Source organism: Trachurus japonicus, chromosome 10, assembly GCF_045865225.1.
Source record: "Trachurus japonicus isolate A0001 chromosome 10, Traja_1.0".
Classification (NCBI taxonomy): Eukaryota; Metazoa; Chordata; class Actinopteri; order Carangiformes; family Carangidae; genus Trachurus; species Trachurus japonicus.
In genome coordinates, this window is record NC_140916.1 from 13,299,465 (window position 1) to 13,325,298 (window position 25,834).

At 41.8% G+C, this 25,834-nt stretch overlaps 1 protein-coding gene across 2 annotated transcripts in view; it reads left to right on the top strand.

Moving 5' to 3' along the window:
- enox2 (ecto-NOX disulfide-thiol exchanger 2) overlaps nt 1-25,834 on the top strand; it is a 209,027-nt gene that overhangs the window by 157,860 nt on the left and 25,333 nt on the right. For both annotated transcript variants that reach the window (XM_085789333.1, XM_085789334.1), the window contains 4 exons: nt 12,345-12,500; nt 19,384-19,590; nt 22,983-23,216; nt 24,891-25,103. In XM_085789333.1, coding sequence (XP_085645459.1) covers nt 12,345-12,500; nt 19,384-19,590; nt 22,983-23,216; nt 24,891-25,103 — 810 coding nt within the window. The remainder of the gene's footprint in view (nt 1-12,344; nt 12,501-19,383; nt 19,591-22,982; nt 23,217-24,890; nt 25,104-25,834) is intronic.

Below are 25,834 nucleotides of genomic sequence, written 5' to 3' on the forward strand. Positions count from 1 at the left end.
TAACGTTCCTTTATTATCTCATAGCGTGGTGAATGTGCAGGTCAGAACTTGTCCTCAAGAGCGTTTTGGAGTTGTTGGATTGTGTATTTGATGAGTTTGATGAGGGAAACCAAAGAAATCCGATGAACCTCCGTAGCGTAGCTGCTCCACCGTTCTAAAAATAGCTTGCACCCACAAATAAAGGTAACGAACCTACTGCTAAAACTATAGGGATTATGGCAATGGGGCAATTTGCCAAAATGTTGAACTATCCCTTTAACAAGGATTTGGGCTCAGCACATTACAATGTCAAAAAGTCTGTTGTCGTTAGTTTAATGCCATCTTTCTGACGGGTTCGGCCTTTGTGTCCTTTGATTATTTCACATGTGCACTAACAACCCCAAAAAGCATTGCGTAAGCTACTGTACTCTGATCTACCACTGTATTCACCCTTACCGGTTGCCCCACCATCCATAACGTTACGTTCAGCAGCAGCACCCTCCCACTCTCCATATCTCTGAAGAGTTATTCTGCCATGTCTTTTCTCCCTCCTCAGTAGAAAGCCTTTCCCTAAAGCCTTTTATAAATCACTTCCCACTTCTTAGCTGAAATGCACTTTCATATTTGAAATATGCCAGGCTTGTGTCTATGTGTGTGGATGCGTGTGTGTGTGTGTGTGTACACACTTGCAGACGAACCGTCTTCCAAGTGCACTCCTCAAGAAATATTAAGGGAAATATACACATACACACACTCACACACACTCAGGCCTGGCGTATTTCAAGCACGGTAAACAAAAGCCTTTCTGCTAAAAGAGAGGGGACACAAGTAGCAGAGGAACTTCTCATAAAGGCAGAGGGAAGCAGAGGAGCTGAACCTAATGGCAGTGAAAGGAACTGGACACACACCGAGCAGGGCTCTGTATATCGGGAGAAATGTGCACTTAGTGTGACCAATTCCTCTCATTGAACCCCATCTACAGAACTTTAAGGGAGTTTTTTTTTTTACAGCAGACGTTCTCAGTTGTGACAGCAGGGAATGCACAGGTGTAACCAATAACATTAACAATGGCTCCATCCCGTTCTTCGTTATGTTATTAGAGCCGTGCCAGAGATCCAGCAATCCACACCACCGGAGCCTTTTAGCTCGCTCACATAAATGGAATGTGGTAATTAGCGATGTTATTAGCTGCACCTGTGTTTGGCAAAGTCAACGACGCTGCTCTTCCAGCTCTGCCACTTCCTCCCTCCAGCCACACTCTCCACCAGGTGCGTGGTGCAGACGGTTTGTGTAATCGGAAGGAAAAGTGAGTAAGAGACCTGGATTTGTGAGCAAAGGAGAGAGTTGGAAGCCCTGATCCCCCCCAGACATATGTTTAAGATCCTAGCTACGGTTATTTACAAAATATTAGCATTATACTGAAGTGCACTTTGGCAGTGTAAGTATTTGTTATAATGTACTTAAACTAAGTTTTACCACATTTCTTAAAGGGGAATAGTTCACCAAAAAATGAAATTCAGTCATTTCAACGAGAGAGCGCACACCAGGCAAATTCAATACAGGACTGTTTAGACTGTAAAAATGTCCTAAATGACATTGTTTCCAGTAAACTCTGGACTATATCCCTTCAGGACACTTGGATTGCAGTGGACAAGCAAGTGTGTAGGAATATTAAATGGTTTTTGTGTAGTTTTATGGACGTTTTTGTGTCGGGCCCTATTACTCTCATAAAGTTTTCGTTGGACTACGAACCGGCCTCCCGGGTCTCCAGATGCACTTTGAGGAATAAAAAACTACTCCGGAGTATTCATCAGCATGAGGGTGAGTCACTAATGACTGAATTTCATTTTTTGGTGAACTATTCCTTTAAAGAATGGGTTAGTTGTTATTTCACAAATTCAGATATGATGTACAGTACATATTAATTCTGTTATTTGATATGTAATTGTAGCATGAAAGGAATACTCACACTAATGAAATTGACTGAATCACGTAATGTTTTGAATGAACTAGTAACAGACTGTTTGTACTCTGCCGCTCTTTCTTGGATAAAAGATCTGAGTAATTCTCGGACCACTGAAGATGGGAATGATTCACATGTTTACGATTGAACATTCACTTTTGACAGCTTGAAACTGTTGCAGGATGATTGCAGAGTTGGACATCTGAGGGTAGAGCAAGTATTCTGCTTTGATAATTTAGAGTGAGTGAGCGCTATCCCACATATCCAAAGCTGCCAAGGTTGGCAGGTTGAGGATTGGTGCACCTGGATTTGAATTACATAACGGTCAACCAACACCTGTACCGCTGAGGATGATAAAAGTGCTGTTTGTCCCGTCCTAACAAGTGGAATAAAGTAAGAAGAGTGGGGGAGATGTGAGTGAAGTGCAGCCTGTAACACACCCACACACAGTCCTGAGGAGAGCTCTAATCAGGCGAAATAATTAAACTGTCCTGTGTGGGTTTACCATGGGAGTGCAGAGCCTTTAAGCCTAAACAGCCTCGGCTATCAGAGGCGGTTTGCAGAGGGTGGCGTAGTGAGGAGAGAACGCAGTAGACGGAGATGGAGGGGGAGGAGACGCGTGTGAAGATCACATCTGCGTCTCCTCTCCTGCATCACCTGAGAAACAGCAGCTGTTTCCTCTTCCTCCTTCCTTTCTCCTTCCCTTCTCCCTTCCTCTCCTCCCTCACCAGCCCTAAATTACCCAACATCTCATTTATGTCTCATTACAGCTGAGTCAGCCACTGTCACCCAGAGCTACATCCGAAAAACACACGCTGTTCATCTGCTCTTCACAGGCCTGAGCTCCTTTACACACTTTAGTCTGCACTTAGTCGCACTGAAACGCTCATCTGGTCTCACACAGTGTGCGATGAAGGTGCGTCGAATCCAACACATGACAAGTAATTACAACAGCGGTGCGTTATTAATGTATCTGAAAGCTAATTTAAAACTGATGAGGTGATATTTTTTTCTTTCCCAGATGAATAAGAAAAGCTACTTATGATTTGAACATGTCATAGATGTGCTGCTATTTTATCATCTCACTACACTTCAAATGAATATGACGTATCGTACTCTCAGGCCTGTGTATTCCTCCCATGCACACGAATAAACTTCACTTGTTGAACCCCAAGAGAAAAATGTCAGTGGGTAGAGATCCACTTAAGCACCACTCCTCTTGTTCTCCGCTTTTACTCAGTTGACAACAACTTTTGAGGACAAAGAACTTGAGGCTTGCTGCGAAAAAACGTCCCAAAATGTTTTTAAAAACGTCTTTGCACTTCCTTTTTCGTTTTTTTTGTGAGCTCTTGCTAAAATCTCTGTTAGCGGCACTACCCTCTAGACACACACGCAGTTTCACCTGATGTCACACGCTGTCATACCGTCACGCAGCGCTTGGCACCAGAGCACCTTGTGCCTTTTGAAGGAATCCGGGTGGATTAGTTATTGATTCTCCATCATGGCTGAACATCATCGTTGTCTCCTTTTTGTTTCACCTCTAAACAACAGGGGAGCATTCGGTCTCTCTTTGTCCTTTCCTGTTTGATCTGTGCATGTGCTTGTGCATGCATGCCAGCAGTCATATGTTTCTGTGCGTGTAGGTTTAAGTGGGCTTTTAATGCGTTAGTTTCAGGGTCATTCATTAAAAAGAGGCCGTCTGTGCCTGAGTGCTTTCATTACAGTTTGCCTCTGTTTCATTCACTCTGGGCCTGCAATGTATTTCTTCACCACAAAGTCTTTTCTCTGCCTCCAGCCAAGTGGATTTATCCAGACAGACAGCTGGATAAACAGACCACTGTGGGCAGAGCCTTCAACACACTACAGCCTCACAAAGCCTGTTGCACGTCTACAGTAATGACAGTTTTATTTCTATACATGGCCAGGGCAATGGGTTGTGTATGTTAGGAAGTTATTGTAACATGTTTGTGTTAGAGAAGTGTTTGGATAGAGAGAAAGGGACTAGATTGAGGCATGAATCAAGTTTGTATATACTCTATGGCCCCACACAACCTCGAAACTCTTCTCCAATCCATGCTCTTTTTGCACTTACTATCTGTTTACGTCATATTCTCATTCTTTGTCTCCATATGATCTTTACTGCTGCTACTTCTGTGTCCTACATAACATATATAACATGTATTGTGTGTCCATCCTGAAAGAGGGATCCCGCCTCTAAGACTTTTCACTGTTATGAGTTCTTGTGTGGAGTTAATCCTCTTCCATATCAACAGTCTAAGTGGGGATTCAGAGCGAAAACAGCCGTGCATTAAAACAACACAGTGCTGCTTTGGTGCAGGCGAGCTGTTTAACATAGTGGCGAAACTATTAAATAACAGCCAGGAAGTTAAGTTTGAATAACAGCTTAATGTGCTTCAGTAGAAATACTTTCTACACATTTACCAGGATTCGGGGCTTACTGATTGATTTCACATGGCATTACTACTAAAGCTGAGCCTGGTGCAGGTCTTTTGTCCTGTGTTAGCAGCACCTGCACTGCCTCAAGGATAGAGGGTGTCATAGTTTGTGCAAATTGTAAAGCGGCGGTTTGAGGTAAAATATGTGATTTTGAGATAGAAAAATAAAATTGACTCAACTTATATAGAAGCTCCAGCTCAGACTCCACTAAAAATGCTCTAGGATGTGAGGAATCAATAGTAGAGACCCTCTTTATGATAAAATACAATTCGCTAAATCCAAGGAAAGCGTGCAATATCAGTTCCTCAAATTGCATCGAGTCCAAGCCACCAAGCAGGTTGCGTAGGGCTTAAGGGGAAGGGTAAATGGATAATCTATGTGACAGTCTCAGGCTCAGGCTCAGGAGAGAAAAGGCGACGGAGATGTCCTGGTAACAAATGAGAAACGTCTGATGGGGAGGAGCTTTCAGGGCAAACGTCAGCCCAGGAGAGCAGGAACCTGCAGGACACATGACCGACAGTATCGACCAGAAGGTGAGACGTCAGGGCAGAGCTGAGTGTAAGGAATCTGACCCACATGTGACAGAGAGGGGTGAGGTCCATTGTGTCTCTGGAGGACATATTGATTGGATGTTTCTGCCCTGATAATAGCTACAGCTACAGTCTGGGATTCTGCTTTTATTGTTATCAGCATACTGAACAGTATACGTTTCAGTGAAGTGAAGTAATGGCGCAGAATATACAGAGTTGAATCAATGCATTGATGCTGTGGAAAGTGAAGAATAGTGGTTTTACTGAGGCTTTACCTAAACCCCAGGATGTCAATGGTTTGGTGGACCTCTGTTTATTTATACAAAGAACAGACGTCCTGTGGTTGTAGAAAATTTGAGAAGTCACATAATTTGATAGCGGGAGTTTTTCCTCAGGTCAGAGGAAATGATGGTGAATGATCCAGGTTTTTACAATTTGTTTTGTTTTTCTAACCAAAAACAGTCCAGGGGAAATTCAGCTCAGAGCCGGTTAGGTTTTTGTGATTATCACAAATAACACCGTTGCTGATTGCATGGATTCCCGGTGTTGGTGTCTGTTTGTCTCATGAGATACAAAGTAAACACTCCTGTCCTGTCATGAACAAAACACAGACGAGTCTTGTCATAATGGTCAGCGACATTCAAACCTGGAACAGTGAGGAAAACTGCAGATATAGTGTTATCTTAGAGAACGGAGCAGAAATTGCTGCAGCAACAGCAGGAACCAACATCTGGTTTCAACATCTTTGACATGAGAGGGAGAGAATATCCTATTCCAGGAGCGTTCACCACGTATTTCCCCAGCCCTCATCAGTGTTCTCTCTAGCACGTCCAGACTATAAGCAAAAGCACATGTACAGCTATAGAGTTCCTCCTCAATATTTCTCTGAAAATACCTACAGACCTCCCAAGATGGTTTTTATTATCCAGGACACTTGTATGGTTCATGTAGGCAGCTCCTCTGTGGAGTTGGCCTCGTTCCAGAGACTACACCAGAAGTCTGCTTTCTTTCTGACAACATTTAGACAAAAAGTCTGGGGAATAAAAATACACCTCATTTTATCGGTGTCAGTTTTTGTCTACACCGCCATAGAGGTGTTAATTGAATTCTGTGTTTTTAGCACTGAGATCACAATAGTGGTGTACTGAGAGGTGTTCCTAATGTCCTGACAGCTCCATGTATGTAAATGGGAGAGGAAATACATTAGAAGTGTCATGTCATCTGGTACAGTGCCACCTTTAACACTGACTTCAATAATACAAATATTATCCAATTAACACATTTCTGACAGGATCAAATGAATTGCAGTAGATGTTATGTAAATACAAGACAGCGAACCATCTTTTAGTGATAGGACTTTGAGACGGTTGCAGTAATGCTTTGTGTTTTCTGTTGCCTGGTTTTCTCATTTTATTTGTATCGTCTGACCTTGAGAGTTAAGTGTGTGTGTTGCCTCACCAGTGACTGCACCGCAGCCCAGCCCTGTGGAACATCTTAGGCATGTGTAATGGGCTTCCCTAATAACAATAGATGTCTATATTCCCAGGAATGATGGGTTTGATCAGCCCATTTGGTTTCATCACATTTCTTTGTCATATATGTGTGGAACAAGGAAAAGAGGATAGCTGCCCTCACACACAAACACATGCAAACACATACACACACTCTCCCCATAAGGAAAACATTTAGACATAGACATGTACTGTATTTGCAAGTTTATCAGAGTTAATTTAGATGCACATTCTTGTGCTTGAACACACACAAACTCAAAACACCCTGAGGAATAGATAAACAGTGCTCCAGGGACAGACGACCGTTCCCTGAATAAACAACCACTCCTTTGTCTGTCGGCTTCATCCCACTCATCTTCATCCCTTCCCTTGCGGTCGCCACAAGCCTCCTCTACCACTGTACACACACTAACAGACACAAAACCACGGTGGAATATATGAACATATGAATATATACTGAGTGTCATTCCCTGTAACCTCTCATCAAAGCAATGCTCCCCATATGAATGAGGAGTGGCTCCCACACACAATATGAAACAGAGTCTCCTTATTCTCACACATTAGCTCACCCTAATGTCAGGAAATACATTAGATGACACACATTTTTTGCCATAAGCGTTTTTCCAACTCTTGGGCTAGATGCTGTGTCATTTTCTGCTGACTGCTCAGGAGCTGCACTGGGTACAGTGCCAGAGGTTTTTGGCTGGAGTGTAGGCGGACAGAGTGGTGAGGCAAAGACTGCCTCACTTTGGATATATAGTATGTCTGGTAAATAATTAAAATAAAAAAAACAGAGCGGTAGTTATATGTCTACTGAGGAGGAACTTTCAGACAGTTGTTCCTATCCTTGGCAGATGTATTAGATTGTGGTTCAGATATTTAAGTATGGTGGTGTCAGATAAAGGAGATGGATTTTTTGGAAAGGAAACATAAAGAATCTGATTCTTATTTAGATGCAGGGGGAACAGGGAGATGAGATCACTTTTTTTATAAACAGGAAGGTTTTTTTTATTTTTATTATTTTGTATCCTGCAGGTAGATAAATGCTCTTCTAAGAGAAATGAAGTCGGGAGATATTCATATGAAAATGCAAAGCAGGCGACTCTTGGCAGAGTTTGAGTGAGACAGATTTCAGCCACTGGTTTGGTTCCAGGTGGCGTGGCTCGCTCGCCTCATTAGAGAATATTACCCCCACCCCGCCACCCCAACGCGCCGCTGACTGCTAGAAGCGACGTTTACCCCAGGAGTCAGTGAGGAGAAAGAAGGCGTAGGGGAAAGGAGGACGACATTAATAACCAGGAGCTTCCCACAATCAAAATGTCTTTTTTTTTTATTTTTTTTTTTTAAATCTCTCTGGTCCTCCTGATTGATGGGCAGCTCCAAATGTCATTACTTTGAGTAAACCCCCGGGAAATGCATTGTTTAACATCAGAAGTATGTGATGGAGAAGAATGAGAGGGAGAAGGGGGGAAGACTGTGAGCAATAACCTTTGGCCAGCCCTGTGCGTTATGTGTGTATGTGCAGCCATGTGTGTAACTGTACAAGGAAGAGGTGTTAGCGGGGAGATGTTTGTGAATTTCAGCTTTTCCAGCATGAGAGGGAATAGAGACCAAAGCTCACAGAGAGGCACAGTAAAAAGGATCACATCACGGCTCATGTGTGGGAGGACCCAGCCCCAGGTTCCTTTTGTTGTTCTTCTTCTAGAGGACCCGCGCGCTCTCAAAGTGTCTCTGTGGAGTTTCTACCGAGTCAAAAAGACCTGCTCTGCTCTATCATTCACTGCACCGCATATTGGCGCAGAGTATAGGCTGTATCTCAGCTGAACTGTTAAATACTGTATGCATCATTTATCATTTTCCTTTCGAAAAGATTGCAAAAAGGAAATTCTGTCTAAAAACACAGTGTGTACCTTTTTTTAATATTGTTAAAAGTTGAAATGCAAAAGCAGAATTTTCCAGATTGGAGAGACGGAGACAAAGTCTGGTCCAAATCCATCTATGTTTTCTGAAGGTGTTCTACACCAATGAGCATTTGAGAGAAACTGTAAGATTTCTCTAGTTAGCAATGTAACAGTTATTTTCATTTTGTTTGTCCATTATTTTCTTGATTACAGGAATTGTTTTGTTTGTAAAAAAAAAAAAAAAGTGTTGAATACTGAGGAATCCCCCAAACCCCCACAGTTTGCCAAAGCTCTCAGTGATATTTTTCTAAATTGCTTGTTTTGTGCAAGGCAAGTGTCCAAAATCTGAAGATGCTTATTTTATTATCATAGAAAAAGAGCACAATCCTAGATTGCAAGTAAAAGTGTTGCTGTCCAAAAGTATCAATAGCATGAGCTACATGCATCACACACCATTTCATATTAAACTGTCAGAAAACATTACATTTATGACGCCAACACAGCTTGTGTAAAAGTCTATTGTTTTTGTTTATCAAATAGCAGTAAAATATCAGTTGTCTGATCAACTTTCCAGTTTCCATGGATTCAGTTTGTCACCACAGCTGATTGAGAAAAGCAGGTTATGGTCTCAGAATTGACTTTCGTAACAAAGCTTGATGTTATTGTTACTCTTCACTTTCAGAAATTAGAGTTCTCTGAAATTTCTCTCAACAAATCAATAAACAGACCATTTAGGCCACATACTAAGTCAACGACATCAATTGTGCACTGCTCCAAATACATGACACATAATAGAGGGAATCTCTGACCACTGACAGTCGCTATTATACTCAGAATAAATACAAAATGTTTGCAATGTTGAGAGAAGTACGGGTAAATCTAAGTGTGATGTACTACAATGACACACTCATCCACTCATCCCTGTAGCGTTACGAGCAGTGGTTAGTGAATGGATCTGCCTGACAGCTTGTTCTGTTATTTTTATGAAAGTGTAGCCCAGTGCTCGGCGGCATCAACTCTTTATTAACCTCATTCTACCTTCAAATGATCGGCTACAAATGTGATTTAGGATTGATTTTAAAATCTTATCGACCCCCCTTAATGTTGCTGTTGGACCACGGCCTGGCTTTATTTTAAAGCCTTTTCTCTATGGCAGTTACACTGTGATGGTTTACACTACAGAGAATAAAGAAATAGATGGTGACAGGCAACAAATGACCCAGGTAGGACACTGCCATTACAGTAAATGCAGCTTATTGAAGTAAGCTACCATGACAAGAGTATTAGAGCAAGTGAAACACTTTTCTATAAGAGGATAAAATGGGAAAGAAATGAAAAGCTAATTAATAAGTCAGTTCTCTCTAACATCCAAACCCCTTGCACCTTGCACGTCCATAACTTTGACATTTTGTTCTCTGCAGCTGTTACAGGCACAAAATGATGGGAGGTTGTTGTTGTTGTTTTTTTCCTGAAACTCTGGCTCACACCACAGCATGAGCAGTCAAATCCACCTCTACGCCTTTTCACATGCAAAATGTGCTGTAATAAATAACTGAAACAACACAAAATACATTTAAATCTGCAACATAACAGCAAAATCCCTTAGAAAACTGCATAAATACATATACATTGGATGAAAAGCGCCAGTGTGATCTGCATGTTCATCTGTGCCTGCTTACAGCCAACACAGTAATGGGTAACAATGAAGGAGGGAGGAAATAATGGTATGTTGGTGATAAAAACATGTCCTCCGGCTACACTGTCGAAAAAATGAAGATGAGAAAACTCTGCTGTGGCTGGAAATGCTTAGGAAGAAGTAAATAATCTGCTTTATTACACACAGTTGTGCTACATGCTTGCTTCAGTTTTCAGGCTCTTAATGAGTGAGGATAAATACTGAGGGACTGTGAGCTGCACTGCAGTGAAATTATACCAGCCGTGCCCTGATGTAACCAGATCGTGCCCTCTATAAGAGCAGAAATCTAGCTTCCTTTGGCCCAATATACAACATATGAACTCATAAGCATGTTTCCTTATTCTTCCCCTGAAACAGTGGAGCATCGGCTTGGCAGAAAAAATGAGCATCATCTCCAGAAATATTGTTTCCAAGATATTTTTACAATGTTTTTGCCTGTAGGGCAACCTCCCACAACACTGCATTTAGTCTTGGTTTATACTACGTTTTGTTTCCTCAGTCCTCTCTAATATGCCGTGTTTGGTATTCAGGCTGGCTATTGCACCAACCTCCACCCTGTTTTTTTTTTTATCATCCCTCCTGTTATCCATCTTCCTTTCCTTCACCTTAACGTGCAGAAAAAGTCATCAATCGCCTGGCAACTCGGGACCCTCTTATCACTCGTTTCCTCTCACTCTGATTCTTAGTTAGAGACTGATGGTGAGGTCATCAATAGTCCTATATTTTCCATCCATCTTCCTTTAATGTAGTTCACCTGGCTCACTTTCTTTTTGGTTTGTTTTCTTCTCTCTATCTAGCCTCTGTCTCTCTTTCCCCATTTTTGTCCTCTAGCCTGTTTTTTTTTTATCAGTCCACCATATTTATTACAGCCTCTCCTGCTCCAGGGACCTATTGCAAGTCTTCTGTAATGTGCATATTTCTTGATTCACCTTCACTGAGTGTCATTTAATTCATCCATTTTCGCTCTTACAGTAGATTTAGAGGAAATCACTTATGAGGAAACATGCTATCTATTTCCCGGTAATGGTGTATACTGTAGAACAGTAAATATTATTTGTCCTTCACTGGATATTGCTACTGAAGATCAAAACTGTCACAGCTGAAATGGAGCCCACATAAGTTTTGCTGATGCCATTCTCTGCTGGTATCCACAGAGGGGAATAGCTCTTCCTCTTATTGCTAATGAGGCCATGCATTTTTATTTAAAGGCATAACATTTTTAAGTCACAATAAATTAAAAAAAGTTGAATTTTAAACATAAAATTTGGACATCGGGAATCTCAATATATTGATTTCAGAAGTCAGTTTTCAGTACTTTTCCATCATGTATCATGTTGAATTTTATGTTTGACACTTAAGAGGTTCCACACTCCAGGCATCTGCTGCCACTGCACTGATACCAAGGGATCACATCTGCATACTTAGGATCAATTAAAAAAAAGAAAGAAAGAAAGAAAAGTGGGATAAACCAAAGGAAATCTAAGTATTGAACTCTGAACTCTCACATTCTCCTCCCTTACTCATTATGTTACTTGTTTGTTTCTACATTTCATGAGTCTCATCTCATCATCTGTCACAGTCGGCAAATAGCGCCGCCTCTAAAATTGTTTTTTAGCCCGCGTGTCAGATTGATTTTGTTACATGTCTAGTATATTACGGTGTGTGTATAATCTCTAGTGAAGGATTTGTTTTAGCGAGCAGTGCTCCTGCATGCACATACACAGGTGCATAAACATCGCGCACCCTGCGGCATAATTGTCAACTCCAAATCCTCTGCAGGTGACGTCGAGGCACATACCGGAGGCCAGTGTCATTTCCATTTCAAAAAGCTCCATAGCGGGACGCTAGTGCACATAAAAGCACATGTGGTGGCTGAGGATGCCAGGGCTTGTGTGTGTATATATGTGTGTGTGTGTGTGTGTGTGTGTGTATGCATATTTTCCCAGCTGCAGTGCATGTCAATATTGTAAATAAAGCTTAGGTTTTCGACGCAACTGTGTACATTATCTATAGGGTCATCACTCAAACAGCAGGAGTGACAGAGATTGAGTCGATAAAAACTTTGTAAAATATGCATGTTGTTTACAAGATGATTTATTCATGAATGGCTGTGTGTTTTCCATTATGTACTTGCTGCTTGTGTGTCACCGGTGTCGGCAGAACCGTCACCGAGGATGTAAGCGCGCAATGGGAAATGGGAACTTTATGGACTGACGTGACACCTGTCCAAAAATGTCTGTCTTTTGATGTTACTGTGGGTGTTACATCTTTCTCATCTCATTCATATTTCTCTCCCTAACCCCTCAGATTTCGACCCCAACCTCAGCATGATGGCAGGAATTACCCCCATGAACCCCATGATGCCCGGCCTCGGCATCGTGCCCGCACCGCTCTCCCAAGATATACCGACCATCAAGGAGATCATCCACTGCAAGAGCTGCACCCTGTTCCCCCCGAACCCCAGTAAGCCTTTACAGTATATCATACTAATCCTCCACCACCGCCACCTCTGCCCCCACCTTTTCTTCTACCACTGTAAGAGAATCACACTTTTAAAGGTCTCTGATTACGTAACATCATATGTCAGCTTAACAAAAAAAAAAAAGCTCTGTCATATCTCATGACCCTCCTCAGCTTATGGAGCTCTTATAGTTTGCAGTGTGTAATTCTTGCACCTACTGTAATAACGATTTCTTATTATTGATTAATCTGTCAGTAAATGATTCATAAGTGGGTTTATAAACTGTCAAAAGTGACCCCTCCCCCTTGATTTGAACACATTTGATAAACTATACCCAATTTCAATCACTCCTTAATTTTCTTGAGTGCACAGCGCAGTGTAGAAATTTGCCTCTCACTTTGTATAATCTGACTGGAGGTGTGAACCAGCTGTTAATTATAGCTATCTCACCTTCACCATCCAATTATCCAGAAGTAGAAAAGAAGTCAGCAGGGATGTGATCTCACCTTTTGCTTCTCAGATTTCAGAAAAGACTCAACACAGTATCTTCTCTCACACAAGTATAACATGTCATCTTCACGGTGAACTCAAACAAAAATCTCCACATTGTTTTGCCTCTTGGGAGGTTACAATCCTGTCACAGAATCACACCACACTCTTGTCATTGGCAGTTTTTTTTTCTTCTTTACCACACCTATGAAGCTGTTTTACAGGTTTGCTTGTATACCTTGTGTCTGCATTATGGCTCCAGTATCAAGCGTCGCTGTCACAGCTGGGTACAAGAAGAAAGGCTGATTAAAAGTTCAACTGAACTCAGGAATATAAAGTGCTCAGGGGCAGACACAGCGAAATGAACTAGGTACTTTATGCCAGGGACACGTATAAACCCTGAGGCTCAGAGCGGGATCAGCTAGTCGCGAAATTACCCAACAACTTGGAAACCCGTCACGATCACTCTGTGACAGAAGTAGAATTGTTTTCTCCGCTGTGGCCTGATGAGCCTGCATGAAGTGTAAAATTGAAGTTTTTGGTTAAAACTTGTGTTGTTTGTGCCTCCAAAGTCTGTTGTGGTTCAGTCCTTGGTAATACATGGACACAGCGCTTAATTATGGACCTTTCTGACTTTCTACTTTCTTGCCTCTCTGCCCGCTCTGTCCCAGTTACTCTTAACTCGCTCTTTTGATCCCCATCTCTTCTTAAGATCTCTTTGCCTGTCACCGGTTAATCTCTAAGCCAAGGTTTTTTGAATAGGCCAACATCTGAGGAAAACTTTCTAGGCTTGATTCTGCTCATGAAAGTCAAGTCTGTTAGAAACCAACAGTGATGAGTTTTGCACTCGAGAGAGTTGCTCCCTCAACACGGCGGACTGTGTGCATCTGTGATCCTCGAGTTGTTTTGTCGAGGCCAGCAGCTCCTGTTAGCGTCTCTCAAGGCAAATTGGTGCCAACCGAGGGGGGCCTGAAATTCAAAGGCTTATTTGAATTGCTGTGTCTGGGAAGGTTGTGGCTTACCACCAGCTCTAATTTTCATGGACAGTCTCCACGCTGAACCGCGAGTACCTCTGGATCGCATTTCTGCTGGGTGTCAGTAATGTTGTCCTCTTGTCTCAGTTTGACTGCGACCTTCAGCATGCACCGAGGTGGTTTGCAGCTATTTGTGAGAAGTCTGGGAGGAGAGTCGGCACCTTCAAATCTGTGAAAGTTTGGGAGAAAGTTGCTGCCCCAAGAGAAGGAGTCCGTGTATCTCAAGGTCTCCTTCACAAATGAGGTTCAAGGGAAATGTCACTGATCCTCTCTTCAGTCTGTTGAGAAAGTCTTTTATGGCTCCAGAGGGAGTTACACAAAGTCTGCCTCCAGCTCTGCTGCACCACTTTTGATCTATGTTTTTTTTTTTTAACTGTCTGTCACCACCCTGAAAATGTTATCAAAATGCGATGCAAATATGAAAGATAACGCCTTTTAAAGATGGGAGCATGAGATCCAAACCCTGGTGCAACCCACTACTTATCTATTTACGATCCGATCTACCCAGAACCATAATCAAGGGCTTTTACTTGCGGGGAGTGAGTGGAAGACCGACAGTGATGGTTCAAGCTGCCTAAGTACAGTATTATATTTTAGGTTAATCTTTAGGAGGTGCAGCTTTTCTATCCAGAAAGAGCTCAGATGAGAACTGTTGCTCTTTTTACACTGAAAGGAGGCGGTTGAGGTGAATCAGCCACCTGTTCAGGACACTTCCTGGCCGCCTCCCCTGTGGAGGCATTCTGATCATGTGAGACCCATAAGATACTGTAGAGTGCACAAAGCCCCCCTTGACTGAAAGGCCTCAAGTTCCCCTAAGGGAGCCAGAGGACATGACTGGAGAGGAGGACACTTAGAAACGTAGAGCTAGATAAAGTGGTGGGAAAATTGTTAGATGGATAAAAAACTGATTCTGTATTGGGCTTTTTCCGCTCGTGGCGAAAAGACACATGCAGTCACTTCAAACACACATGCATAGCACCTGCCAAATACTGTCACATTTTAGGTGAAATTTCTTTTGAAATTTCTGGAAATGAGCTTAAAAAGTGTCAACCAGGCTTTTCACATCAAAAAAAAAGATGGCAGGGAAGCGCTGAAAGGAAAAAGTAGTAGCTAAAAGTGTTATTGCTGAGGATTGTTGCAGGTTGTAGCATATGTCTCACTAAAGCTGTGTCACCTCCGAGGATGATATATAGGGCTGATTGGGGAACGGGAGGAGGAGATGATGATTGAGGCGTATCGTCATTTCACACTGTGTGCTGTCAACCGTGCTGCCTACAGTATGGATGCAAAGTAGTGATGCTGGTGGACAAAAGTGTCAGGAAATGAAAGAAAAAAAAACTCTGCAGGGGTTCTCAGACCTGCAACAAAAGATGATATTTATTTCTAGTATATATCTACTAATTGTTGTTCTGCAGCGTGTACTGTAAATGGAAGCATTGATCCAGGTCCAGGAGTTGTTATATTGTATATAATGTATTAGTTATTTTATTATTTTGCATTATTTATATTGAGAGATATACGACAATACAATTTCAGTATTGATTAATGTGATTATTTTCTGGATTCACGTGTCAGTTGTTTGGGCTGTAACAATGTAACATGTTCATAATGGCTGAATGCTTCAGAGTGACTCAAACAGTGAATCAATGGTCACTGCAGTTGCAAAGTGCTTTTCTCTTCTCAACCTTATCTTTTTTTCTCGAGTCAATATACCTCTCTATTCAGTCCCAACACTGCTTTACCTCTTTACTTGTTCATCTACTTCACATTTGTCACTTCTTCCTGCTCACTTTGCTGCTGCAGAGTTGGTATAATGTCTTATTTTTTTCTCTTCTGAATGATTTGCCAAGACATCACTCAACGATTTGACCTGTTGACTGACTTTGATTTTTAAATTGGACATCAAACTCTGTTGTCTACCTCTTGTACCTTACCTCTCTTTCAAACTTCTGTAAGACAGTCTGAGATAATTGCCTCTAAGGGGAAGGTGAAGCATACTCTTTGCGTACCACATACTGTAGTACACACTCGATTAAACCTGAATGAAGAAGTGTATTTTAAAGTAATGTTAAGAGTTTTTTTTCCCGTCTTTTCTTTGTACTAAATAATTAAATGATGTTTTTTTAAATTCTCATCTTATGAATGAAGAATCGTTTAAAAATAGTTTTCCATGAATAAATAAAACTCAGAAAAACAACAGGATAACATGAATTAAAAAAGAATCAAAATACATCCGTCATCCAAGACGCTCATAACAACTGAGCAGTAGACAAAGATGGAGCGTCCTAGTGTTTTAGAACATGTTAATACAGGGGTTTCTTTCTCACTGTGATAAATCTTCATGTACGTATACAGGTTAATGCTGATGTTTGTTTGTGTGTTGGTGATGCACTAAACGTGTTCACTTGAGTGCATGTAAACGTAGTTTATCTTCCCAGTAACAGTCCTCAGAGGGTTGAAGCCCCCTCCCTGTAGCTGCGCCTCCCACTATAAAAAGGTGCTTAGCCCAGTCGAGGTGATGGATGGTGATGACTTGTGTTGGAGAAACAGACCAGTGGGTGGTCGCCCAGACAGCGGGCCTCTGGGACCGGCTGGACGCGCAGTCAGACCATGTGTTTGCGTTACAGTGGCTTCAATATTGCTCTGAGGTTTAATGTCAAAATAAAAACAAATAAGTCAGTAAACATACGAGAAGACAGTCAAGATTTAAAACATACAAGTATGCAGTAGGAACTGTATTTATTATTCAGTTCAATAAAGCAGATTCTATTTTTGAGGTAGGTTGTGGGATGTGTGTGTTTTTATATAAATATTTCATATTTAATTAGTTCTTTCTAATGTTGTTATGGTCAGTATGTGGAAATAAGTTGGACAAAATATTAGAATCATAACCTGTCAATGTCAGTGTTATATTCTGTTTATTTTCGTTGCTCCTTTTTCTTCTGTTTTGGCTCTGCATCTTCTCTCTCCTCCTCTTCGCCTCAGTCTCTCTCTCTGTCTGCATTTCTAAAATGAACAGCCTTGAAGTCTTTGTCTCGTAATTGCTTGAAGTGGCCACACACATAAGGCGTTAGAGTTTGGACAAATATTATTTTTTACACTCTGTCTGGCACCTACACGTTATGAGCAATCTGCAAAAAGCTGCTCCCTCCATCCCTCACCCTGCGCGTCTCTGCCTCAGGTTCATGTGCTTATTTTTATTTGCATAAAAATCCAGTCGCTTGGACTTGTTCACAGAGGCTTTCAAATATTGTATGACATTATGTATTTATTGTATTTTAAATAACAAAATCATGAATAGATGCAAAATAACCAAAAAGAGATTAAAAATGACATATGAAAATGGGCCCCGAAGAGACACACACAGTAACAATGCAAAGTGACTTTCTCCTACATGTCTGTGTCCAGCAGCCCATTGTCTCATAATCTGTCTGTGGCATTTATTTGCCATTCACTTATTACACTGAAGCAGCACTCTAACCATTAATAATGGGTTGTTTATTACTGCTCCCAACCAGGGCTGTAAGCTTCTTTGAAAGTGGTCTTCCCATTCAAATGTTTTCACCCACCCCTCACTATTACAGGAGGCTTCTTTGCAGGAGCCCAAAAGACATCAGCTGAATGTAAAGCGGCAATAAAAGCTCAAACTGCTCAGCTCCTTTCTTTGTCTGGTAGAATTAGACCGGCCGTCTTCCTTAGAGACGTCGTATGAGCCATTTGTGTCCTGATCTCCATCTTTCTTTTAATGTCGAACTCAACTACAGGAGAACGTTGGCATGAAGATGCTCTGTCTTTAAAGCCAAGCTCAATAATCGATTTGTCTATCAGCAGACACATAAAAAGCACATGAGCACACCATACTGTATAAAAAGAAGATTTAACGCAGTTTGCACAAGTTATAAAAGTATTAAATAATGAGTCAAGACACCAACTACCAGTGATTTTGCTGCAGAGCTTTCCACTTTATTTAATTAATTAATTTCTCTGTTTGATAGCGGGAAAAGTCAGATGCAAAATCAATATTACCGCACCCAACAAATGCTCAGTCCTGAAATCCTTTTGATCATACTTGAGCGTAAGACCTCAAGACATATGAATTGCTCCACTTGGTGCTGATCAACCGGACTCTGATGATACACCTCAGATATCCAACCAAGTTCAACCCCAGGTCCTCTCGCCGTGTCGATATCTACAAAGGTTGGAGCGTCCCAAACCACTGTTGCAAGGCCCTTTCTAACAGACATCCAGAAATGCATCATCCTCGGCGTTCCACTGATTAGCTCCTTCACTCCTCATAGACCCCGTTAATCACATTCATCATGGCTGAGAAGCCTGATCTATCGGAGATTAGATCAGTCAACACTCATCTGTGTAGAATAAGTGATTTCTGCAATGCAGGGGACCTTCCACATGAGAGGATTTGCAATCACTTTGTAGCCAAAAGGATTTCATTTTCATGCATGGAATTGTTGGATATTAACATTTATCTAACAAAAAAAACGATCTGAGCATATTGCTCCAAGTTATCATTATTCATGCATTAAGCTTTATCATTTTTTTTAGGTCATAAGCGCTATGTTTTAAATATGACTTAATTGAATTCTGTAGCATCAAGCTGCAGAATGTGGCTCTGTTTTCCGAAGTCTTTCATCGTATTATAGACCGATTTTTAGTTTAAACGCTGGTGCGACCCGGCGCCTCATTCTTCTCAGCCTGAATACGGAGTCTGACCTCAGGGTCTCTTTTGGATTTATTTGTCATTCATGCGGTCCGGATATTATGTAATTTCTTCTTTATGAGAGTTATTGGAGAGCCACTTTCCTCTCCTCAATTTGTTTTTATCACACACAATAAGTTGTAACCCATTTCTGTTTGTACGGGTGGCGTTCCCTCCTTCAGTCCTTCAGTGTTTAATATATTGATACTGTACACCAGGATAAACTGAATAAAGAAGTGATTAAATTTATTTTTGGTTTGGAGATGAGACCGTAAAGCCGCTTCTGTTCTCTGACTTATCAGAGCAGAAACAATAACATTTGGCTGCTTTCTATTTGAGTAAAATAAACAAGACGTGGGAATCAGACCTGCTCCTTGGCTCTACCAGAATGATTTACAGCAAATAGTGTAATAAAAAACTGTATATTCTTGCAATCAGATGTATTTTCTGGAGCTTCTCAAAAAAGCGTAACTCATCCTCAAAGCTGAGTTTCATTATTTTCATGCAGTTGTAACACAGTTGTGTATTTCCACTGTTTTATCCCTGCATAAATCCAGATGCTCACAGTTTTATTGTTCAGTTTATTGTTTCCCAGCTTAGTCTTTTTCATCATTATCTCTCCTTTGTTCCGATACTTCTGCCCAGACCTGCCCCCTCCAGCCACCAGAGACCGCCCCCCAGGGTGTAAGACGGTGTTCGTCGGGGGTCTACCGGAGAACGCCAACGAGCAGCTGATCATGGAGGTCTTCGGACAGTGTGGCGACATCACCGCCATACGCAAAAGCAAGAAGAACTTCTGCCACATCCGATTTGCCGAGGAGTTCACCGTGGACAAGGCTCTCTTCCTGTCAGGTGAGCCGGCCCGTCATCCCTGTGAAACCTTCATTTTATTCATCGTGCAAGTGCCTGTTGGTGTAATATTTCAGTCTATTGCGTCAGTTTACAGTAAGTGCCACTTAGATAAATGTCAAGCAAGAACACAGAGTTGTGAAGTGTGCCACTGGAAGTTTTTGCTGTAGACGGTGTCATGTGACTCAGAGCTGGAGCACTGAAGCACTTGGATGGTCGTGAAAATAAGCGTACGGGCTGCATCAGTAAAAGATCCAGTTGTCTGATAAAGTTGAAGGTACAAGCACTTGTATACTGAAAATAAATTGTCCACGATCAACTGTTACTAAGTCAACATTTCTGCTTTTAAGATGAATCATCTTACAGCTTGTTGTGACTAAAACACGATGGGATTCTGGGTAAATTGTAAATTGTGGATGAACCTGGTAGCATCATGTTCTGGTCACAACTGAAATGACACATCCAGTTTCTTGCAAAATCTTATTCATAGCTTCCTCTCCATTGCAACAGCAGCCAAGGCTCATGGGTATTGTATTATTTAGAGCTGTCCGCCATGCCAAGCCCACACGCAAGCACGCACACACGCAGAAAAAAAAAGAATTAATACATTTTTTAGAAGAAAAATTCGATTAATTAAAAAAAAAAACCCATAACCCACACCTAAAGGATCATTTCATTATTCAGGAGACTCCCATGTGTTGATGTCAAGGAGATCATGAAAAAAACATTCTGAGATGGGAATTCAGAGCTGAGAGAGAAAAAACTTACACAACCAGCGGCTAATACACTCACAGTGGTTTAGAGGAGTCGGAGAAGATTATAAATGACCATCGAAGGGGGAAAATAAAAAGCAGCTACTACCCATGGTGATGTAGGCTTATCGTTTCTTATCTTATCTTCATTTTCATCTCTCTGTGCAAACTGCTGGCCACTACTTTATTCAAACTCATTTAAACTAGCAGCCAATCCAGTAGTATTCTTAGCATTATTAAGTGTGTATGTGTGTATGTGTGCATGTGCGCGTGTTTGTGTGCAAATGAGTTTGAATGAGGGATCTTGTTATTCGGTCCGTCTCCGTTCTCTTACAGTGAGATGTGGGAGCTGAGCTTCATATATTAGGCAGATAACAGAGCTGTGTAGTTTTCCCATAAATTATACCCCACCCACATACACACACACACACACACACACACAAAGAGACAGACACTTTGTGCAAACACAGTACCCAGAAATGACACACACTCCAGTAGCCCCAGCACACTGAGATCTCCACATATGAAATATTGAAGTCGTGGTAGATTGGGAGGCTGAAGTGGAGAGAGCAGACTGAAGCAGAGACACCAAACCCAAGCTCATTTCTTCTCCTGTTTACGCCGACATCCACCACCAACCCCCGGTTCTCGTATGGTGAGAGTATGTTCTCTCAGTAACAACACCCAGTTGGTGTGATTCACTGTGTCCAGCAAGAAAAAATGGTCACACATGTAAAGTAACACACACTAAACACTCTTTCTGATTAATTCAACCAAATGAAATCAGAAAAATAGGAATGATTTCACTTCAGCAACCAGTTATTAGTGAAAACTGAGCAATGAGGAGAAGGAGTGAGGAAAAGAGGGGGTAATAATGGGACATTTGGGTCTTTGATAAGTAATTATCCTTCCATACGTTTGACAAAAGACTGCAGGCGCTCTTACACCGCAAAATCCTGCAGCTACAGTATGAATTCCTAAAAGAGATCCAACCAGCAAAAATGGGGAACACTGAGGATGAAGGGAGAGGGTGTGGACAGGTGGACCCCAAGGAAAAAGGAAAAAGCTTGCTCAGTCATTTTTCTCTCTTATCTGTGAGAATGGTCAAAAGACAATTTATAGAGGGTGAAGGAAAGTGCTACTGGCCCAAAAAAGAAACCTCACAACTTATAGACTACAGCTCACTAGCGTACATTTTCTGCCGTATGCTCCCATTTCCCTATGTTGCTATTCAGTTTCATCAAATTCACGCCTCCAGCTGTGTTTTTAATTTGCATTAAAACGATGCACAGTGTCCTTAATTTCACTGATCTGTTTTGTTTTGTGTGTTTCTTTGTTTCTTTCATTTCATTTTAGTGAGCTGCCTTGAAGGTGTAAGACTAGAATGATTATTACATACTGTATATTTGCCAAGTCACTGAGGAATGAGTATAGTCTGCTAAAACAGTGGCCGTTAGGTGTGAATGCAAAGAATGAAGTTGACAGCTGTCAAAACTGGAGGCATCCGGGTGCTGCAACGCTGCAGTGGACCGAGGTGGAAACAACGTAACCATGACTTCCTCAGACTGAATCTGACTAGTGATCTTTGTCATATGTCATCCTCCTCTCTCCCTCTCTCTCTCTCTCTCTCTCTCTCTCTCTCTCTCTCTCTCTCTCTCTCTCTCTCTCTCTCTGTCTCTCTCTCCATCTCTCTCTCTCTCTCTGTCTGTGTGTGTTTGGTGTTGCTGTCAGATGTTTATTATCAGGGCTAAGAGTCTACATGCTCTGTGAGCAGCACTAAACACAAAAGTCCAGTTGCAGCTAATTGGACTGTCATACAATTTGACCAAAGTATTGATTAGAATATAATTTTGACCAGATGATTGGTGCTCGATGAAAAGTAAAGCGATTGCAAGAAAAAATTCAGATCGTCCTGCGGGAATCATCACTGTGTGCCAGCTATTTTACCAGGATGGCGAAAAAACTAAATGTGACTAAACTGACTCCCATCAGTGCACCTACAGCTCAAACACTGTGTCGACTACGTAGTTGCATAGTGCGCAAATTGAATTAGTTAATGTCAATATCAAATCATTACAGACAACACTATTAAGGCAGTTTGTATATGCTGATGGCTCCTATCTTGGTTTACAAAAAACAAGTGTTGATGACATGTGCAAGTGTTCACTGTCCTAACAATTGTATGCAGCTGCTGCGGCCGCCATTTTCACAAGTTTCAGAATAGATAAGTTAGCCCCCGCCCTTCTTCTCCAAAGCTACAGTGCTGCTGACTGTTGTCTCACTCAACATTTTCGGTATGTTGCCATAATTGTCACTGTGAATGCAATTATTCACTCAAAATAGCAAGTGTAAGTACAGAGGGATGCAAAATGAATAAAAATAAAAACAAACAAACAGTGAAAAGCTTTTTCTTTAAAAAAAAATTAGGGTGTTTCCACAGCTGCAGTATTCTGAGCACACTGTGAAAATGACATCAAACTGTCTGAGCAGACAGATAAACTCACTTTAATTGGTAAGCTCCCTGCTGCCCCATCTGCTTCTCCCCATTATATTTGCTTATTCCCCTTTCCAGCGCTTTCCATCTTCTTTTTGTTTTTAGTCGCTAATTTTTAACTTTCTTTTTTTTTTTTTTTGTCTGCCAAGGTTATCGTATCCGTTTGGGCTCGAGCACAGACAAAAAAGACACTGGTCGTCTTCATGTGGACTTCGCCCAGGCCAGGGACGACCTCTATGAGTGGGAGTGTCACCAGCGGATGTTGGCCAGAGAGGAGAGGCACCGGCGCAAGATGGAGGAGGATCGCCTGCGGCCGCCCTCCCCTCCGCCCATCGTCCACTACTCTGAGCATGAGTGCAGCCAGCTGGGAGACAAGATCAAAGGTTGGTAGACGTGGCAAAGTAAAGCATGTACAGTGTATGTGCTGCATGCATGATGTGATGGCACACACACAAACTGAGACGGAGGAGAAAAAGAAGCAAAACCTTGATACGTGGAAGAAAAGTGGTTTGTTAAATCATCCCAAGGGTGTTTTGGGAATACAGCACAGATTCAAACAGCTGCATTGTTAAAGAGCAGACTTGAGTGAAAATGGAACCACTCACGGCACCACTGCAGTTCATGAAAAACCGCAGATTAACAAAGGAGAAGATAAGGGAGGAGATCAGATGTCTATGGTTTTATGCAGCGGCTACAAGCCCCTGACATTACAGCAGCAGTCTGGAACAAACTGACAAAGCAGTTCTCTGATGTTATAACAAATTCAGGGAGTTTGTTTTCAGAAGACATTACACAAAGGCTGTTAAACACGGGATATCAGTTTACTCTGCCCTCAGCACATGCTCTTCTCTTATCTTGTCCTTTCTCCTCCACTCTTCTCTCTGCACTCTGTTCCTCTCTGCTCGTCGTGTCCATTTTCTCCTCTCCACTCTACTTTCTGTCGACTTTCTGGCTGAATAAACTTGTTTCACTAATGAGCAGTGACACTTCAGGTCTCAGTCACAGTTGCCTGATAACAAAATGGCTGTGACTTTCGGCCCCTCCGCCATCTGCGCGTGCCTTTTTTTTCCGGCTCTTACTTCCTTGGCCCCGGTCTACGGACCTCTAACACGGTGTGGTTTAAATCAGGGATTTGTGTCTGATCACTCTGGGCTGCTGTTGTGAGACACATTAGGGCTGTTTGCTGCAGATTTAGGTTTACTCTCTTCCTGGATGCATCTCCCACCCAGAGGGAAAAAAAGGGTTTAGACTTTTTCAGTGCCACTTATTTCCTCCTTTCTCATGTCAAGAAGCTCACAGAGGAGCTTTTTACCCAGATCACCTCCAAATAAGCATCACTCCTCTTTTTTCGCTTCTTCCCTAACATCCCTGTGGTGTCAATAAGATGTGCAATGTTGTCTTGGATTATGCGCCAGCAGGTTTTCTGTCCTTACATCTGTAAGTCACATTCCTATGAATGCAATATCTCAATAAGGAGCAATTTCTTCAAATTTGCCAAAAACATTAATTAGGCCCTCAAAGATGAGGTGAATTTGTAGGTCAAATGTCAATGTTCAAGGTTATGGTGACCTCTTATAAACGCCTGGCCTTTTGTTCAGTGCTGTAACTCAGGAAGGAGAGATTGTGACATATTTCCTGCATCTTTGCTGGCTGGAGAAAGCAAGGCAGGTATTCTAGTCACATATTTATAGTTTTTTTCCCCTTTTCACTCAGCATCACAGCTGGCTCTTTGTTCCTTTGTCCTTGTTCTCCTTACTTTCATTTTTCCATGTTTTCAGTGTTACTGTGTTATTAACCCTAACGTTACTACTTCTTCTTTTCAGCCAGTGAGCCAAAGTGTCTCATGCTACCATATACTGTATGTGTATATGTTCAGCTTCAGAAAACAGTGCATAATTCACCTGCTATGATTGAAAGGTTCACTTTTATGAGGGTGTCGTTGTTTCCAGCTTACGTCCTGTTAACTTATAACACCTGGGACCATAGAGGAAAGATTTCCTGTCACTTTCCTGTTCAGAGTCTGATGTCTTTTTTCTGTGCACTCACCTCTTGGCCAGACGACGGCAAGTTTGCCGAAGCAGTGCGTGTGCTCCTGACCTGGCTGGAACGAGGTGAGGTCAACCGCAGGAACGCCAACAACTTCTACTCCATGATCCAGTCGTCCAACAGCCACATCCGCCGGCTGATGAGCGAGAAGAGTCAGCATGAGAAGGAGATGGAAGAAGCCAAAGAGAAGTTCAAGACCGCTCTGTCAGGCATACTGGGTCAATGTGAGTCTTCCATCCTCAAGGCACACACACAGAAACTGTAAATCATCTTTAAAATGAGTCCAAAGATGAGTTCAGGAATACAATGAAAGAGTTACTCATTTAAAGTTTCCACAAGTACTCTCCTTGTCATGAAGTATATGTGCAGGAGGAGGATCTTTCTTGGTAAAGTTTCTGGTTCAGTGTAAGTTTCCATATTTTAGGACCATACACATTACATCTACATATTATAGGATACAGTGCATTGTACAGGTCGGCAAAGGCAAATTGTTCCGGGAGAGCTGAGATCCTCTAAAATAGTAAGTATACAGTGATATTGTCCACAGCCGCCATTACTCTCGTGATGCACAGAGCATGTGTGTACAGTACTGTAGATATTTAAGCAATACACATTTTGGATATAAAGATAAATAGTTTCATAGAAGCCATCTTCTTTGGTGCTTATTTGCTGTATGGAGTATGGCTGAAAGGTAAGTTTAACTTCCTTCCTAACCCCGATACCTCTCTAAGCCACTAGGGATTCAGAGGTGTCCTGCTCCTTCTTCATTGCCTCCAAGATACAAAATATCTCAGAAATCAGCAGAATAAATATTGTTGTTAGCATCAACAAGCAAAGAGAAGGTTGAAGGTGAATGTTATTCAGTTTGCCTTCAGAAAGAAGTAGTAAGTCGTCCAACACATTCATTGCATGAATTCAATGGAGGCCAGACAACAGCTTTTGCCCGACAGCTGTT